The sequence below is a fragment of the Dermochelys coriacea genome, chromosome 4, assembly GCF_009764565.3.
Source record: "Dermochelys coriacea isolate rDerCor1 chromosome 4, rDerCor1.pri.v4, whole genome shotgun sequence".
NCBI classification, from domain to species: domain Eukaryota; kingdom Metazoa; phylum Chordata; order Testudines; family Dermochelyidae; genus Dermochelys; species Dermochelys coriacea.
The window spans coordinates 66,542,393-66,562,513 of NC_050071.1; the positions used below are offsets into that span (position 1 = coordinate 66,542,393).

The 20,121-nt window shown below is 40.4% G+C and overlaps 1 protein-coding gene across 2 annotated transcripts in view; it reads right to left on the minus strand.

The window, feature by feature from the left end:
* Positions 1 to 20,121, minus strand: part of FSTL5 (follistatin like 5) — a 560,774-nt gene that overhangs the window by 93,256 nt on the left and 447,397 nt on the right. For both annotated transcript variants that reach the window (XM_038400977.2, XM_038400978.2), the window contains exons 9-10: positions 9,422 to 9,583; positions 2,366 to 2,500 (exon numbers count right to left, since the gene is read on the minus strand). In XM_038400977.2, coding sequence (XP_038256905.1) covers positions 2,366 to 2,500; positions 9,422 to 9,583 — 297 coding nt within the window. The remainder of the gene's footprint in view (positions 1 to 2,365; positions 2,501 to 9,421; positions 9,584 to 20,121) is intronic.

Sequence of the window (20,121 nt, forward strand, 5' to 3'; positions counted from 1 at the left end):
TGCCACTTGACATAAGGAGCAATTGATAGAAATAGTAGGTTGTCATCCTCTAAGTGGACAAGTATTAGAAGGAGATTTTGATGGAATTTACCCCCTGCACCTGCAAGGCAAAGGAAAGAACCTATGTTCCACACTTAGATGGTGATTAACTGATTGCCTTCTGGCCAGAAGACACAGAGCTAGGCCTTATAAGTAGACTGATGGAGCTCAGTTGGAAAGAGACAACAGAAGTGACTGGACTCTCTGAGGGAGAAAAGTCCTAGCTTAGGGTATAACAGACAGAAAGCAACAGAGAAAGAACACTACAAGACCAGGTTAAACTCCTGCAGGGGAAGCCCTTGAGCAGAATAAACAAGTGATGTCTGAAAGGCGTGGAATGGCTATTAGTTATAAGTTTTATTTGGATTTTCATTTAGACCTGTAAGGGGCTTAAACTTTTATGTGATTTGGCTGGAGGGCCACGGCATACAATACTCCAAGGGGGAGCCAGGAGAAGATGCAGGCTGAGAAAGAACATTGCAAATCCAAGGGAGAGCCCAATAGGGGGACTCCAGAGACAAGGACCCCATGAAATATGATGACCAGAGACAAGGGGGCACTCCTGAAATGTGGACGTGCTACTGTCGGGATGAGACATTTGTCAGTGAGTTTAACAGATATTTGCTGACAGAAGTGGAATAGTCAGACTTAGGAATCTTGGGTTCCATTCCAGATTCTGGAGGGGAATGTTCTCTAGTGGGCATAGACTCCAACCTCAGTCTCTTCCCACACACCCTTCTTATCCCAATCTATTTACTCACAACTCCCATCTGGCTCTATCCACTCTGCATTCGATTCATAGAGCTTCCTCCTCTACAATGCATAGTCCCAGCAGGTTGAGCACAGGAGAAACAGGGTTCCTGCCTCAGTTTAGATACCAGGACACAGCATAGCACGGACAAGAGTAGCAACTTCACTTTCTGGACCGTGCACAGTGCAGACAGGCTCTTCAGAGATATTGGCTGTTAAGCCCTAACAAGTCTTGATAGAACATATTCAAACTGAAATTTTTCAAAGGCTTATAACTTAGCCAAACTCGGGTGAACTCTGGGGAGAGCAAAAGACACATCTTTGACCTAAAAGCCAGCTCCTGCCAAATTTCAGGTCCTTACTCTAAAGCATCTCATAGCAAAGGTGACCAGATTTTTTTAATATGTGCATAAAAGTATTTTTCCTGAGAGCCTCGTTCTCAGAAATGGATGAACCTTTTTGGTTGAAGTTTAAAAACCAAAACCAACAAAAACAAAACCTCCACAAAGCCCAAGGTAGATATCCCTCATGCATAATTTCAGCCCAAATGCTTAAAGTTTGGTAAAGTTATATGCAACTGAGAATAGGGTCTTATAATGAGAAGTATCAGACAATCTTACTGTAATACAATAATATATATAATATATAATTGCTGAATAATCACCCAGATTACTAGGGATTCCTTGATTTAATACAATGACACTCATTATTAAACTATCAGTTTTACTGGGTGTATTTGCAGTGAATGGGAATCTGCATGGTATTAAATAAAACTTGCAGAGTTGTTCCGCCATGAACGAGGCTTAGTGTAAAACTAGGTGGGGATTCTTTGGAGGTGTCTCTTATTCAGTTGATATAAAGACCAGTTGTAAGATCCTCGGCATCTACAATTCCTCTGTATCACTCTAGTTCTGCAAAGGGCCATTAAAGCTGCCTTAAGGTAACAGCTAATGATTTTTCTGGCATTGTAGAATCCTGTGCTGGCATAGGACTAGCATCACTGCTGTTTCTTATTACCCCAGGCTAACAGGTGCTTAGGGGAGGGTTGGGGTATGCAGGGAGAATTACAAGAGCACAAGATTGCAGAGGAAGACTACAATTGGAAGTCTGTTATCTACTAGACTCTACTAACTAGAGCAGTGGTTCCCAAACTTGTTCCTCTGCTTGTGCAGGGAAAGCCCCTGGCAGGCCGGGACAGTTTGTTTACCTGCTGCGTTCGCAGGTTTGGCCAATCGCAGCTCCCAGTGGCTGCGGTTTGCTGCTCCAGGCCAATGGGGGCTGTGGGAAGCGGCGCGGGCCGCGGGACGTACTGGCTGCTGCTTCCAGCAGCTCCCATTGGCCTGGAGCAGCGAGCCACGGCCAGTGGGAGCTGCGATCGGCCGAACCTGCGGACGCGGCAGATAAACAAACCTGCACAGCCTGGTAGGGGCTTTCCCTGCACAAGCGGCAGAAGAAGTTTGGGAACCACTGCTCTAGACATACAAACTTTAATACTTCACAGTAGTTTTCAATATCAATTTTCTTAACACATAGCTGAGGGCTAACGTAAGAAATAGACTTTCTTCCCAATACATACGGGTCTTCCGAGCAGAATCTTCCACAAAGAGAGAAGAAATGTCTTCATCCACTCCTGCTTCATTCTTTGCAATACAAGTATACGCTCCTGTATCTTCATAACGCACATTGCTAATGTGAACCTCACTGCCATTTGCTGAAAACAGAGGGAGAACATGCCATATGAACAACATTTTCAGTTTTGCTATAGTGCTTTCAGATTACACTCAGGCAGTTTTCTCAGTTCATCCTAATTAAACTGCTTTCGTTCCTGAGTTCATGCTTTTGAGCCATGCCAAACTACTCTGAAGGTGTAGTAGTACTATCAACCATTTCACAGAGAACAGCATCTCAATTGTACTTGCTGCTTGGATCTGGATGTCAGTCCCAGATTATATACCTGCTTGACGGCTGATATGCCCTCTTCTATATACTTTAGCTGTTGTTACTTATGCTGTATACAATCATTGACATTCTGGTATCTTGTATTGCTGATTTAACACAAAATAACATGGCTTCCATAGAACATAATGGGGTAAATTTTCAGCTCAATTCAAGCTGAAAGAGAAATAGCTTCTAGCTTATGGGATGATATATTAATTGAATTTATTTATAATTTGGTATAATTGAGTTAGAAAAATAGAGAGTCTAATTTGCATAACACAACCTCTTTTTCATGTGTACATTCCTGCTCACAAATCAGTCAGAATGCCACTGCACACTCAGATGACAGTTTATATGTGCAAAATGTGGACAAATGCACATGGAAATTCACTCATATGTGCTTACATCAATAAAAACACTACTACACCACACGCTGAAAGACAGATATAGCTCCTAGTTTATGCAATGCTACTCAAGGAGGCTGGGATGAGGGTCCTTTGAAATATCAATCTAAGAAAATTCACCTTTCTGAAACTGTTCTCAAATATGCAGTATTGCTGTAATACACTTTTCAATTGATAATTCTGCCTTTAAAAAAAACAGCCATAGTGATTACTACATCTGGAAGTGAATGCAGAATAGCAGCTGATAAGTTTGTACAGGATTTTATAGTAGGATTCTGTTGAAACTGTCTCTGTAACTATTTCAGGGCTATATTTCAAATATGCTTCTGAAACAGTACACTCAAATAGTGTTTTGTGCACAAGTTTGTACACGCAAAATCAATATTTGTGCATACAAATGAGAAATTGTATGTGGACTTGGGTAGATAGGTGTACAATTTTCTGATTTTCATATACAAATACCCTTTTGTAATAGGAGTGCCACTCTGATGTAAGTGCAAAATATGCCTGCTCAAATTCAGAATCCATGTTTAAGAATCCGATCTTTACAATTGTATATGGACAAAATGGGACTCAGGGATGTGGCATATAGCTTGTCAAGGAGCATTTTTCTTTTGTTCCAGTCTTTACTTTTTTTTTTTACTGCTGATTTGTGGGGTAAAGGATAGGGAGGTTACAGAAAAAATGTATTAATATTAGCCATAATTAATTTTTAATAAAGTGTATTAAGCAAGAAGGCATGAAATATGTTTTCCTTGAAAAAAGATCATTCTCCTCATTGTATTTATCTCTAGACATCTAATATTAAAGTCAGAAGAGAACCTCCCTAAACAATCCTCCGGAGCACAAGTGAGCTGTCAGAGTCCAGAAGGCATGTTCCCATGGACAGTGATCCTGCAGAAGGCAATGTTCTCATGGTATGAAGTGCTCCTTCAAGGGGAAAGTGGATATGTCTCTTGGGGGAACGGAAGTAGTTAAGAGAGCTCAGGATGATCACCTATAACGGTAAATACAACACTCTCTACACAGAGTTATCTGCTACCTTCTCATCTGTGCTCTTTCCCCAGATGCACTTTGTTATATTGTTGATAGGAACTCAACACTCTCACACTCCCCAGACACTTCTCTCTCTAGAGGAGTCATTGCCCCATGCCCTACCTTTGAAGTTGAAAATAATGGAGTTGAGGAGGGAGACTAACACCACAGGGTCCCTTAAAGTGGCAGATCATCCAAGAGAAGGATGGACAACAAGTAGCTCTGCACATGGAACAGAAGGGATCTCAATGAGCTATTTACCCTGCATTCAGACAGACCTGAGATCACTGTTCCCTGTAAGCTGTGTGCATGTGCATGCACGCACAGATCCTAAACCCCACGCACACGATGAAACACCACACGCACAAAAATTTGTACAGAAGCACAACAATTTGCACAGAAGAATTTTTTTGCACACACAGCCTGTCAAAAATTAGAAGGAACATTGCCTGAGATCCATGGGATCGCTCCCTTTATCTGCCTCTTATTGTTTCACAAAAGCATTTTCCTTTAGATTTTCTGTTTGCAAGAGTGCTCCCCACATAGCCCTTCAAGAGAGCTTTCATAGCATCCCCTCTAGCTGTGCATATCTTGGGTGCTTCTCTTGCTCTTGCTGCTACCAGGTTCCTTATTAGAGGTCTGAGTGTTCCTCTACTCCACGCTCTCAATAACTTAGCAAAACTTAGGGCAGTCTTGTGTTTAGGCAGCCTGCTAACGCAGGTGTTGCTCGTTGCTGACAACATAGTAACTCTCAGCACTGGGGGACCCTCTCCTATGAAAGGGTGGGAAGTCCTTGGGATTAAGTGGGTAAAACTGCACTTTTATAAAAATAGAGAGAGGAGATTAACAGCCCAACATTGGCCTTTAATTTACACTTTATATAAAGTACAAGTTGCTAATATAGAAATAAGTTATACAGCTGTACTTTGAAAGCTGCAGGATCTCCCATGCATCCTTATATTATATCCATTTCAATGGATGTTCAATCAAAGCTCCTAACAAAGCCCAAGAACTATCTTATAGCAGTAAAGAAGTTAAAAACATGAATACATTTCAAAAGTGACAAGTGATTTCAGGTGCCTCAATATTTGGGAGTTCAACCTGAGACCTCTTAAAAGGGCCTGATTTTCAAGAGTTCTGTGCGTCTGCCCCTGAAAAAATCAGACCCTTTTGAGATGTCCCAACTTGAGCAAAAGTGGAGGCACCTACAGTCACTAGTCACTTTTGGAAATTTAGATCTAAATGACTAAAAATACACTAAAAATAGATCCATCAAAGCAACTTTAAATACAACTGAATATAGTGTCAGGAAATAGAGGATTATTTAAATTTTTGTTTTAGAGTTAAGGATAAAACTGGACCCTAGGATTTGATCCCACTCCAAACTTTGGGAATTATCCAAAATTAGACTTTGTGTCTTGGGATTCTTCTTTCATATTAGAGAACTAGATTGCCATTATTTACAAATTTGTATTAAATATTAAAATGAAAACATATAGAAACTTATATCCTTCCTCTGTTTTTATCAATTATTTAACATTTTAAAGTATCTGGGGATAACATATGTATGGAAAGTCGTACACAAAATAAAGCCGCACAGTATTACGTGAGACTGCATTCTGGATATTAGAAAGCATGGAGGCTGCTTCAATATGATAAGAACTGACCTGAATCTTCATCCAAACTTGAAATGAACCAGAAGCAAATTTTGTTAGGAGTTGGAAAATGTTGATTATTTTTCTTTTTCTTTCATTTTTGCGCTTCTCTGTATCATTACTTTGGCTACGACAGGAAGCACTGAAATACTGCAAAAGGCGAATGTTGTGATTATCTGACCAGATCCATTACATTTAGAAATCTCATGAAGGAGCCTGCCTTCTGTCCAATTTCCAGCCAAAAGTGGCATCCACATATTCAGTGCTGTCTAAAACAAACTTTGAGGGTTTTCTCTATATTCTGACAGCCGTACTTCTATTGAGTTGTACCTTACTCCTTGAATAGTCTCACTGGCATTAGTGGAACTACTTACACGCTGTGATACTATTCACCCTGAGTAAGGGTGCCAGAATCTGGCCCTGGCGCATTTTCAAAATAAAAACCATGACACACTTTGTCATGAAATACTTCTACAAAAAGATAAAAAAGAACACATTTTCAAAAATGCTGCACAGTTGTTGCTAACTCACACCTTAATATTTCTCAGAAGGGAGGATTTTTTCCAGTCACCGAGGACAAATCTACACTGCAGCTGGGAGTTTACTTCCCAGCGTGGATAGACAGACCTGGTTAAGCCTATGCACTAAAACTAGAAGGGTTGAGGCATGGGCTAACTGCCTCAGTACAAACCCTTTGGATGCACACTAATGCCTCAATTCTATAAACCCTTTTCAAGTCAAGTAACAGATATTCACAATAGTATCCCCACTTACTACAATGAGATTAGTCACATGAATAAGTACCACTCGCCAGTTATGTCTTCACATCACAGCTATCTGGAGTTAGCACACTAGAGTTAACTGCACTCAAACTAGCCTAGCTTCAGAGATCTTGTCCACACTACAAAACAACAGAGGGGTTACACAGAGTGGACTTGATTACCAGCGCAGAGTGATTGCATTAGCTACTGACGAATGGTTGTAATTTCAGCTGTTGCATCCACATTGCATTTCTATCTCAATGTAAGCGGAGGAATGGCCCCACTATTGTGGGGAACTTTCCTGGCTTCAGCTCTATCCCGGTGAAGTGGGCTAGTGAAAGGATCTGAGTCCTCGCTCCCACTTCCTTTACCCTGCCCTTGAGGACTCCCCTTCCATTCTCCTGTCTGGCAGAGTCCTCGTAACCCCGACAAGGCTGGGCCCAAGGTTCCTGGGGGGCTCAACTCCCAACCCTGCTGTGGTCACCTAGGACAGGGGCTAGGGTATCTCCACTCGGGGGTACTCTCTCTGCACTGGGCACTTTCCTGACCCACTGACCATTATATACAATTTAAAGCAAATACAAGTTGTTTAATTAACAATTAATTTAAAAAAAGAATAAGGAAAAATGGGAAAGGTTAAAGGAAAACACATGTTCCCTGCTACAGAGCAGGGTGAATCACAAACAGTGTCTCTGGATGCCAGGGCACTTCACAGCCTGTTCCTTGTAGGTCCAAGGCCTCCTTCTCAGGCCCTGGTTGTGCTGCAGGGATGCTGCGGGTTGGACACTTGCAATGGTGGTAGCCACACACCTCTGGGCTTTGGGTGGTGGGACCCTTCTTCCCAGCGTCAGCCCCCCATTGGGTTTAGATCCCCCTCCCAGTCTGGCCTACAAGAACCCTTGGCTGGAGGGGTCTTTCTGCGCTGAGCCCTTTGCCCAAGGTCTCCCCTTGACTGGCCCCAGTTGTTCACCACACCTGGCTCTGTGGCTGCAGCCCTGTTCCCACCACAGGATCTGCTCTCTCCTGGGCGGTCTCTCTGGCTCTGGGGCTGCAGCTCTGCTCCCAGAACAGGATCTGCTCTCCCTAGGCTGCTTCTATGACTGCTCCCAACTCTGACCTGTTTCCTGGGCTGCTTTTCTGGTCCCTTTGGATCTGGCACAGCTCTGCTCCCCAGCTCAGCTTGGGCTCCTGCTTTCTCCTTAGCTCGGCCCCACTCTGTCTGACCCAGGCAATTCCAGCTCACACGGAGGACGGGACCCCTCTGGCCTCCTGACTCCCTAATTAGCCTGCCCGCCCTATCCTGGAACGTTGGCCTCTCCCCATTGTTCCTGGGGACTGTCAGTCTCAGGGGCCTGATTTCCCGTCGACCCTTCCCCTTTTAGTACTGGGAGCTAACCAACCAAAACACCCCCACAGAATGTTAGTAAGGGGACAATAATCCCCTTACATCAAGCTTCAACAACAACAGAGCTTTAACAACCCCTTCACCCTACCCCCAAGAACTAGCTAGCTTGAGTTTAAAGCACCATTTAACTCCAGCTAGAGATTTTTCTGTATGGAGAGGAGTTCAGCTGAGGTAACACTCAAGTTATAACTCAAACTAACTGTGCTGAGAAGACACATCCATTATGAGTAAAGGTGGCAAAATAGGATCATGACAATTCAGATACTTAATACTTGGAGTCTTCTACTCAACCTGCAAAGGAAACTGCTAGTATTGCTGGACAATTCTATGAGTGCTTCCTGTATTGCCAATTCAGCAGTCAAGGGTGGTTTTAAAATCTTAAAAGACTACATTTTCAGCCTGGCTTTTGGTAGAGTCTTTGTTCAGCTCTTTGCTTACATTTTATTTACAGCATGTATTACAAAATGGTATGAGACACCTTTACTAATAAATTTATATATGTTTCATTATAATATCCGATAACTGATTAATGCTCTGTTCTAGTCATTCTTTACTATCTCAATGAACAGATTTTGCTGATTTTAACAGAAACTGCAATATTTACAAAATTCACTTAAATCCTAATCCATCCCTAAAGTAAACTCTTTTGGTTTCCAATGGAGTTAGAGTAAAAAATGAATTTGGAACATTGGGCCAAGTTCTGCTCTCATTTATGGTGGAGTAAATCTGGAAAAACTCCATTAAAGTTAATAGAATGAGTTTTGATTTACACCAGTGTAACAAATAAAAACAATAACTGAGATTCTTGGCTATCTTTATTTAAACATATTATTTGCTCCTAGATTAGGTAAATGGCAAAAACAGCATAAATTGCAGTAGTTCCAAGTCAAAAACTTTAGTGCTGAATTTCAATTAAACTATCACCTGGATTGTGTGCCTTGTACTACACTGACCTGTGCAGAGGAGTAAGGGAGAGCAAGAATCATCACCCTTCACTTACATGGATCTTAGGTTTAATATCACTTTCTCCATCTGGTACAGGTTGCAGGGTAGGAGGAGTCTTAGCTCTTCATTGTGCTGGCCCACACAGATAAACTCTAGTGCAGGACTGGGGACAGGTCCAGGTATTGACATTTATTGCTGGTACAGGCCAGAATCAATTACTCTCCCCATTCTCTCACTCAAGCAAAGGGGGAGCAGGGAGGGATTTGTGCCTCAGAGGGTACCTCTAAGGCACAGTGTCTCCTGAGGTGGTGCAATTCACACTTGTCTCCTTGGTTCAGGACTGTGCCTAATGGCACAATGTCTCTCTAAACAGATAAATTAAAGCAGCATAAAAGGTAAAATTCTATGGTAGAATCTCCGTAGTGCTGCTTTGTTTGTTGTTTTAAATCAAGTCTATGCACTTAGATGGTGGTAAGTATGCCTCTTTACCTTGAAGAGTTAACTGTTTGGATAATTTTGGAGTAATATCAATTCCATTCTTCAGCCAACCAAGCTGTGGGTTTGGGATACCTTCAGCGTAGCATCGGAGGCTTGCTGTCACACCAGGTTCTCTGGCCTGGCTCTCTGGATAGACTCGAATGACTGGTGGAACTGAATACAGAAAACAATTATCAGTCAAATGAAAAGCAAAATTATCACATTAAAAAGAAATTCTCCAAGCAGTTGATTCTAAGAACCTTAAAGACATATATAATGAGATAATGAAAGGATAATCACAGGTTTCAGAGTAGCAGCCGTGTTAGTCTGTATTCGCAAAAAGAAAAGGAGTACTTGTGGCACCTTAGAGACTAACAAATTTATTAGAGCATAAGCTTTCGATGCATCCGATGAAGTGAGCTGTAGCTCACGAAAGCTTATGCTCTAATAAATTTGTTAGTCTCTAAGGTGCCACAAGTACTCCTTTTCTTTTTGAAAGGATAATGTGATAGTATCTGGCATTGCATTGTACAGCAAGTCAATTTCTGAAACAGAAGGCATGTCATTCTGAGAAATCCCTCTTTCCCTTGTCAACAATGTGACTGCACAATTCTGAATTTTAATTGTGGTATGATATTGGGTAGGGTATTGATTTCTTTATATATATTTCCTTTGAAGAACAGGATTTTGTATAAAGAAAAGGAGTACTTGTGGCACCTTAGAGACTAACAAATTTATTTGAGCATAAGCTTTCGTGAGCTACAGCTCACTTCATCGGATGCATTCGGTGGAAAATACAGTGGGGAGATTTATATACACACACAGATAACATGAAACAATGGGTTTTATCATACACACTGTAAGGAGAGTGATCACTTAAGATGAGCCATCACCAGCCGGAGGGGGGCGAAGGAGGAAAACCTTTCACGGTGACAAGCAAGGTGAGCCATTTCCAGCAGTTAACAAGAATGTCTGAGGAACAGTGGGGGGTGGGATGGGGGGGAGAAATAACATGGGGAAATAGTTTTACTTTGTGTAATGACTCATCCACTCCCAGTCTCTATTCAAGCCTAAGTTAATTGTATCCAGTTTGCAAATTAATTCCAATTCAGCAGTCTCTCGCTGGAGTCTGTTTTTGAAGTTTTTTTTGTTGAAGGATAGCTCTCTTAGGTCTGTAATCGAGTGACCAGAGAGATTGAAGTGTTCTCCGACTGGTTTTTGAATGTTATAATTCTTGATGTCTGATTTGTGTCGATTTATTCTTTTATGTAGAGACTGTCCAGTTTGACCAATGTACATGGTAGAGGGGCATTGCTGGCACATGATGGCATATATCACATTGGTAGATGCGCAGGTGAACGAGCCTCTGATAGTGTGGCTGATGTGATTAGGCCCTATGATGGTGTCCCCTGAACAGATATGTGGACACAGTTGGAAACGGTCTTTGTTGCAAGGATAGGTTCCTGGCTTAGTGGTTCTGTTGTGTGGTGTGTGGTTGCTGGTGAGTATTTGCTTCAGGTTGGGGGGCTGTCTGTAAGCAAGGACTGGCCTGTCTCCCAAGATCTGTGAGAGTGATGGGTCGTCCTTCAGGATAGGTTGTAGATCCTTGATGATGCGTTGGAGAGGTTTTAGTTGGGGGCTGAAGGTGATGGCTAGTGGCGTTCTGTTATTTTCTTTGTTGGGCCTGTCCTGTAGTAGGTGACTTCTGGGTGCTCTTCTGGCTCTGTCAATCTGTTTCTTCACTTCAGCAGGTGGGTATTGTAGTTGTAAGAATGCATGATAGAGATCTTGTAGGTGTTTGTCTCTGTCTGAGGGGTTGGAGCAAATACGGTTATATCATAGAGCTTGGCTGTAGACAATGGATCGTGTGGTGTGATCTGCATGAAAGCTAGAGGATTTTGTATGACTCATTTACAATATACCAACATCTTTCATTAGGATTTATACATAATGTTCAGATCATGTTTTACCTACACTTCACAGTTTGATGAGATTTTTGGTTGGTTTACACTCTTGGAAAAACGTTCTCCTCCATCCTCCTCCTGTGCTGTCATGGATCTTCATATCTCAGCCTTTACCCATCACCTCACAGAGCATTTTTCCAAGCAACGAGCATTAATCCATTTTATATGAACAAAAATATCTATACTTATAACAGTTGATGCTAACAAAAAAAGTGAATGATAAATCAACATTCAACTCTTAGGAATTAGAAAGATATCTTCAAGAGGGGCAGATTGCCTATTGCAGGGTTTCCTATCCCTTCCTCTAAAGCATGTGGTGCTGGCCACTGTCAGACACAGGACACTGGGTGAGATGGACCTGGGTCTGATCCAATACAAAAATTCCTACAGTCCTAATTATTTTAATTAATCAACAAGGCTGGCTGGATAAAAAGAATTTAGCATTGTGAAAAACTTTAAGGTTTCAATTTTTGTTTTCATTGCATATTGGAAGAAAACAGAGATCTTTGGAAACGTTTACCAAAAAAACAAGGGGAGAGAGACAGATCCAGTTTCAAGTCCCTACTCTACCTGATTCAGAACAAGGACTTGAATGCAGGTCTTCTATATCAGAGGTGGTGTGCTAACCACTTGGCTATTAGCTGAAGATCTTTGCTCTCTCTTCTTCCCACTCCTCCTTCCCCAGAGATACCCTCCTGGACCCAAGATGCTTTCCCAACAAAAGCATCATCAAAACAACTGTTTCCACAAAAAGTTTCAGTTTCAACAAATCAGCATTTTCCCACAAAAGAAAAAAAAGAAACAATTCCAATCAACTTTACTGATGAACTACAAGTAACATTTACAAGACATAACTATAAAAAAAACCTGAAGACATGCAAGACACAAACATATAAAAACTGAAGCAACGGCTTAAATTTATTATATGCTCTGAGCTTGCCTTTCATCAACCCTCCACCCCTTTTTTCCTGTTATCATTTGTTACATTATTTCTAAGTTTAAGTTTAGACCCCAAAGATGCTATGTGGAAGGATCCTTATGCATGCATAGAGACTCATGGACGTCAACGTGGCTCTGCTTGGACACAAAGATTAACTTTCACAGATTCAATTTCAGGATTGGAGCTGTAGATCATAAGATATTTGGGGCATGCCTTTTTTCATGTTCTGAAAAATCTCATGCATATTTAAGACATTGTATGCAATTTAATAACTTTAATAATTAATAATGAAAAGAAAAAAAAAGATTAAATGGAAAGAGTACAGAGGCATAAAGTTAGGAGAATAAAGGGAGAAGAGAGCACTGAAATATGCTTGGATAGCACACCTCCACGGGGCATCCGTCAGCCAGTCTATAAAAAGAGAAATTGGGAGCCCCTGCATTTTAGGCTGCAGTATTGCTAATATAGGAATGATATTTAACTTCACATCTCCTTTTGTTGAATCTGGATGCTGTGGTGTCTCTGCCCTCCCAAAGGTTACTGGAGGTAGTGAAATGGATAACAGAATACTGTCAGAAGCTCAAGCTAGATAAAATGGAAGTAGTATATATTGGTAAGGAGAAGGTCTGTTTGTGCATGCCTTGTGTTCTTCCTTTTACCAACACAATCCACAGTGTATGAGTTATTCTTAATGTGTCACTGCTTTTGGATGCCTATACAACAGCAATGGTTCAGAGAACCTGTAGAATTTGCGCATATTGAAGGCCCATCAGAGTTCACATTTAATGAGGTTTAGAGGCAAAATGCTTGCACTTATTTTACTTTGATTAAAACTCATTATATTCCCTATAGTTTATTAATGTAAACTGGTTGTTCTTATGTGGTACTATTTTATGTACATTTAAATGCTGTTATGGTGCCCAAATGCTAAGGTAAGAGATATTACTTAAACATAAAGGAAGAATAAACAACAAAATAATGACTGAAAACTGGTGAAGAGATGATTTCCTTTCATTACCATGCCATAATGTGCTTAACTTCATCTTCACTGCCAAGGAATAACTCTTGAATGATCCGGTGAAAGGTTCAAAACAGCAACCATATATACAGTATCCACCAATACTTCATTATACTATATAGTATTGAAATCATTAACATATATGGTGTATGTCATTTTTTATATTGCCCTTAGAAGTTTTTTGGGAATGCTTTTCCTAAAATACTGGATATCTATATTTTACACATTTAACTGATACAGCCAAAATTCCACTAGCAGCAAAAAAAACATATTTTCCTGGCTATGTTTCAATCAGAAGCTTATTTTCATCTGATCACTTTGTTAAATAGTAACTGAAGATCTACAGTATAATCTATAACTACTGTATGACAACTGTAAATATAACTTTTAAAGTCACAGGAAAAAAACCAGTATTTTATGCTAACAGTGAAATCCTCTAATTAAAAATGATTTTTGGTTTCCACTTTTGGTTCCCACTCAGTTTTATTGTGCTTGTAGTAGATCCCCTTAAGGGAGGGAGCTAGCCAAGGCTGATTACAGAATGAGCCATACTTGGGAGGATCAGGGTGCTTTCCCTATAAAGGGCAGGAGGAGCCAAAAAGCTTGGGAAATGGTAAAGACTGTGAATTACTAGGGCAGGGAAGATCCTAAGGGCTTGTCTACACTGTGACATTGTCGACAAAACTTTTGTCTTTCACGGGTACTTAAAAAGCCCCCCCACGAAAGACAAAAGTTTTGCTGACGCAAGTGGCTCTGTGAATGCGGCTTTCGCAGCAGAAGTGCTGTCCTGCTGACAAAGCTAACACCACTCGCGGGGTTGGAAGTATTTTGTTGGCAAAAGTTCTGACAAAATACCAGCAGAGAGCGTTTATACACACTGACTTTTAGTGACACAGCCTTGTCGCTAAAAGCTGCGTAGTGTAGACAAGCTAAGATTAAGGGAGTTATAACAGAGGAACTGTAGTGAGCAAGATGTTCCTACTAGAGACCCTGACTGGGAGAAGGGTTTAGGGCTCTGGAAGTCAGAGAGCTGAGCTCCAGCCAGGTACAGCTTGAGGGTACATGTATACTACAATAAAAAAACTGGCACTGAATCTCAGAGCCTGGGTCAATTGATTTGGGCAGCTTGGGCTCTGGGACTAAAAACTGCAGTGTAGGTGGTTGGGCTTGGACTGCAACCCTGACTCTGAGTCCCACCCTCCTGCAAGCCCAAGTCAGATGACCCAGGCCAGCCAGGGCCATGCTGCAGGAGACAGAGAGGGGTGGGTGGGGGAAGTTCAAAAATCAATTAAAAAGCATGTTTAAAAAAATAGTCATGTTTGACTCCTAATTTTTGAACCTTCAGGGTTGGCACTATTGTAAATAAAAATATTTGTTGACTGCATTATTTGTAGATTAGTATTTAAACATCTTACATATTTGAGCAGCTCTTACATATTCCATCAGGTAGAGGGAACTAGAACCCATGTAGGGGGGCGGAGAAAAGAGGAAACGGCAGCCAGAAAAACAGAAATTTTAATAGAACTGCTCAGATTGATATATTAGTAAGTATAGGAGCTTGTCAGACTATTTAGCTAATAGAACTGTTTATTTTTAGGAAATGGAAGAGTGCCTATAGCTGTTCCAAGACACTTGCAGGAAGTAACAGATAAATATTTTTCTTTCAGGGATAAAAGCAAGTCTAAATTTATTGAGAAAAGGATGTTTTAGTCTGCCATATATGGTGTTTGGAAGCCTTTAATCTATAATTCTACATATTAGAACCCCCTTGCTACCTCTAATTTTACACATCCTTCCTGAGGTATAATACATTGGTGTACTTCTTAGTAGGCAGAAATTTGAAGCATTTCTTTATTAACAGGATCTAAATGGGACACTTGCTGGGGCATTTCTTGTAAACAGTTGGATAACACTTGAAAATATTTAACTGATTATGTTGGAATAGGATTAATTTTTTCATTTAGTTATCTTACTTCATATCTTTCCAACTGTTTTTGTGACACCAGTTAACTGTTCCAAATTCTATTTAATTATAGGAAATAAAACTTTGGGGAAAGGGAGGTATGTTTCTTTAACCTTCATTACAACTTGTTTCTCTTTTACAAAGAAGCTCAAAGTTCCTGCTATTTAATGTATAATTAAAGATAAGATCACCAGTTAATTTTGCTTAAAAAATCTATTTAGCAGATTTAAGAAATCTTGGTTAATCATTGATTATTAATAGGAATATGCCCACTGTGATATCACATTTTTTTTCTGCCAATAGTGACATGTTATATAGCAGATTTTCATTGATAACTGTGTACTGTAGCACCTTTACAAGACCTTGTTAGGTGTTCTTGATTATTGTTATTTTTTTGCTAAGGGGACTGCTAGAACAGCAGATTAGTGTGGCCTGTACCTCTGGAGCTCATTTAAACAGGTGGTTTGGCTCTGGGATTTAAGAACAATTAGTTGGATTGCCTCAGGTCAATTATTATGAAATACTCCATAATAAAATACACACATATACAGTCATATGTCTAAAGCACATACTGGAAAAAGAAAGTAAGGCACAGGGAGGTGAAGAGAATTGCCCAAGATCACCTACAGGCTACTGACAGAGCCAGGAATAGAACCCTGAGTTCCAGTCCAATGTTCTAAGCACTAGACAACATTGTTTCCCTGTAAATCTTTAAATCTGGAAGGGAGTAGGCCTAGCAACAGGGAGAGGCTTTTACTTTCCCCATGAAACTCCATTCAGAATCAACTGACTTTTAAGATATCAAAAAATTGCTATTTGCAGTGTGCACTAACCTCATTAGAGCTTGCTTAAAGCCTGTTGCTAAAATCACTGACAATTTCATCTGAGTATATTCCCAGCATTGTACAGAGTTGAATCTCTTCCTCTGCCATCTCCTTAAAATACCCTCTGGCTTAGGGAAGGTGCACAGGGCTGGGAACCAGGAGATCATGCATTCTAAACTTACCACTTCTGGTAAATGATTAATAATTCAGTGGTTTTCTCAAAACTTATTGTTGAACAAGCTTCACACCCCACACTAAAATTACACAAGGTCTTAATCTTATCCATTCTGCTTCTCAGGTAGAATATGCCATATATATGTGCTTGGCTATGTTGTCTGTAAAATGGGATTACTAGTGTATACATAACACACTATTTCAATTAATTACGCTTCTTCTTCTTCTAGTGAGTGGTCCACAAGGCATATCTGTGATTATGTCATAACTGCTCTTTAGTCATTTAGACCATGTGATCTGTGTTGCAGTGCTGAGACTCCAGAGTTCATGCTCCGCTGATGATATGTGGAAGGGAAGCATTATAGTTGAATGCATCCGATGAAGTGAGCTGTAGCTCATGAAAGCTTATGCTCAAATAAATTGGTTAGTCTCTAAGGTGCTACAAGTACTCCTTTTCTTTTATAGTTGCAGTTATAGTATAATATGTTTTCCCTGTTTTCTTTTTAATAAACCATAGGAAGTTATAAAAAATCCAAAACTTTGAACAACAAAAACATGACATCAGTCCCTGGAAAATCATGGAGCAGGTCCTCAAGAAATCAATTCTGAAGCACTTAGAGGAGGGGAAAGTGATTAGGAACAGTCAGCATGGATTCACCAAGGGTAAGTCATGCCTGACTAATCTAATTGCCTTCTATGATGAGATAACTGGCTCTGTGGATGAAGGGAAAGCAGGGGACATGTTATTCCTTGACTTTGGCAAAGCTTTTTTGATACGGTCTCCAACAGTATTCTTGCCAGGAAATTAAAGAAGTATAGGCTGGATAAATGGACTATAAGGTGGACAGAAAGCTGGCTAGATCATTGGGCTCAATGGGTAGTGATCAATTTTCTCCATGTCTAGGTGGCAGCAGGTATCAAGCGGAGTGCCCCAAGGGTCGGTCCTGGGGCCGGTTTTGTTCAATATCTTCATTAATGATCTGGAGGATGGTGTGGATTGCACCCTCAGCAAGTTTGCAGATGACACTAAACTGGGAGGAGAGATAGATATGTTGGAGGGTAGGGATAGGATACAGAGAACCCTAGACAAATTAGAGGATTGGGCCAAAAGGAACCTGATGAGGTTCAACAAGGACAAGTGCAAAGTCCTGCACTTAGGATGGAAGAATCCCATGCACTGCTACAGACTAGGGACAAGCGGCTAGGCAGCAGTTCTGCAGAAAAAGACATAGGGGTTACAGTGGATGAGAAGCTGGATATGAGTCAACAGTGTGCCCTTGTTGCCATGAAGGCTAATGGCATTTTGGGCTGTACAAATAGGAGCACTGCCAGCAGATCAAGGGATGTGATTATTCCCCTCTATTCAGCATTGGAGAGGCCTCATCTGGAGTACTATGTCCAGTTTTATGCCCCACACTATAAGACGGTCGTGGAAAAATTGGAAAGCGTCCAGCCGAGGGCAACACAAATGACTAAGGAGTTGGAGGCACATGACTTATGAGGAGAAGCTGAGGGAATGGGATTATTTAGTCTGCAGAAGAGAAGAATGAGGGGGGATTTGATAGCTGTTTTCAACTACCTGAAAGGGAGTTTCAAAGAGGATGGATCGAGACCGTACTCAGTGGTAGCAGATGACAAGGAGAAATGGTGTCAAGTTGCAGTGGGGGAAGGTTAGGTTGGATATTAGGAAAAACTTTTTCGCTACGAGGGTGGTGAAGCACTGGAATGGGTTGCCTAGGGAGATTTCTAAGGAAACTCCTTCCTGAGAGCTTTCTAAGGTCAGGCTTGACAAAGCCCTGGCTGGGATGATTTAGTTGGGGATTGGTCCTGCTTTGAGCAGAGGGTAGGACTAGATGACCTCCTGAGGTTCCTTCCAACCCTGATATTATATGATTCTATGATCAAAGGAAAGTTATTAAAGTTGCAAAGTCAAGCTCTCAAAGGTTAAGAAATACCATAATGAAGGCTATTCATACAAACTATATTATGTTGCCGGTTTGTATGCATTATAATACATTATTTAATTATACAACCTCATACTATTTTTTCCATAGCCTGGTTGTGATACACCCTAGGAAATGAACTTCACTCTAAGAGTATTTTCTCAAATTTAATACTAATAACAGCTGTGGTTGTGCCCCCTTTGTGTTCTCCATCTGAACTTTTGTACAATTTAGTTCTACTTGCAAGAATGCTCATGGAAAGAAAATTTTATGCATGCATGCTAAAGCACTCATTAATGGTGTATTTTAAATGCAAATGCTTGAATACTTGAACCAAAAGTTTTATAATGGACAGAAGATCTTATGACTAAATGGCGAGGATAGGGTTCCTAGGTCCCCTCATCAGAGCCCAGCCAAATTAAATGAATCAAAGAAGGTTCTGACTACACTCTTTGCAACTAAGACCATCAAAGTACATTGAATTACTTGATTTGAATGTGATGCAGGAAGAAGTCTATCTTCAGCTAATAAATTTTACAGCAACATAATTTTTCTAGGAGTGATGCCTCAGTCAAGAGTTGTCGATCCCTATTCCCCAGAGAAAAATAAATGCTAGAAACGAAATGAAATCCATTTAGTGAAAAATAATAATAATTCCATAATGAACTGGAAACTACTAATGCTCTAAAGGATCATCTTTTCTTTTAGAATTAAGGAGAAATATCTGACTTGGATGCAAAAAACTGTTCAGGTTAAAAGGTACTTGAGTACAATGGGCCAGTTCCTCAGCTCGTGTAAATCTGCATAGCTGTACTGATTTACACCCCTAAGAATCTAGCTCAGTGATTGTTCCTTTGAAGTAGTAAAATATAACCTCACTGAAGAGGGTTTAGTCCAGAACCCAAATGTGGCATGAGGAGAACACATGCAATCATTTTGCACAAAAGTTCCATAGAAGTTAGTGGGACTTTTGGGAAAAAAATCAATAGTAACAAGCAGAGATAAAGATCTCGTGTTATGTTATTACTTATTTAGCTCTTCTGTAAAATACACAACGGAAATCAAACTATTTCTATTCCAGCTTTTAAAAAATATATGCCTGAATTAACAGGTGAAATCCTGGACTTTTCTTTATCACAAAAGATATCAAGTCCTGGAATTTATCCTTTGGAAAAGCCATGCAAGTATATCTATGGTCATTTCATTTACATGTAAGAACAACTGAGCTGTAAATAAGGATCTGGTGTCATCTAGATATTGTGCACATAACTCCCAGTAGAATCAGTAAGATTAACATCCATGGTATGGAGAGAATAGATCCATAAGAACAACATCATATACTCAGATGACATGGTAAATGTTCAGGTAATGAGAAAAAGAAAACCCAAATGCAATTACTTTTAAGATATCTACATTATGCTTTTCCCAGGGCACTTTTGAGAGCTTGCATGTGTCAGCTGTAGTAGAGACATCATTTGAAACCTCAGGTTACTGTAAATTGTTCTAATCATATCACAGTAACATAATCCCAAAGAACAACAACAAAAAGATTGATTTATTTTCCGCACTGGTCCTTAATAAACACATTCAGTTAGAATAAAGAATAACATCCCAGAGCAAGGAAGTAAAGTAACTCTTCTATGATACAATCTATTTTTTCCCTAGTGTCAAAGTGTGATCTGTTATCTTGAGAACTAACTGAACTTCTGTGAATCAAGTAGGAAAACTGCATGATGTAGGTACTTTGAGAGCAGTGGGTTGGGGATATTTGGGATGAATAGCTGACCCACTGCAATTGTTTTATTCCAGGAGAAAACAAGAATGAATTGGAGGTGAATCATAAGGTCACGCACAAGTAAACCAATCAAAAAGTTAGATTTTTGAAA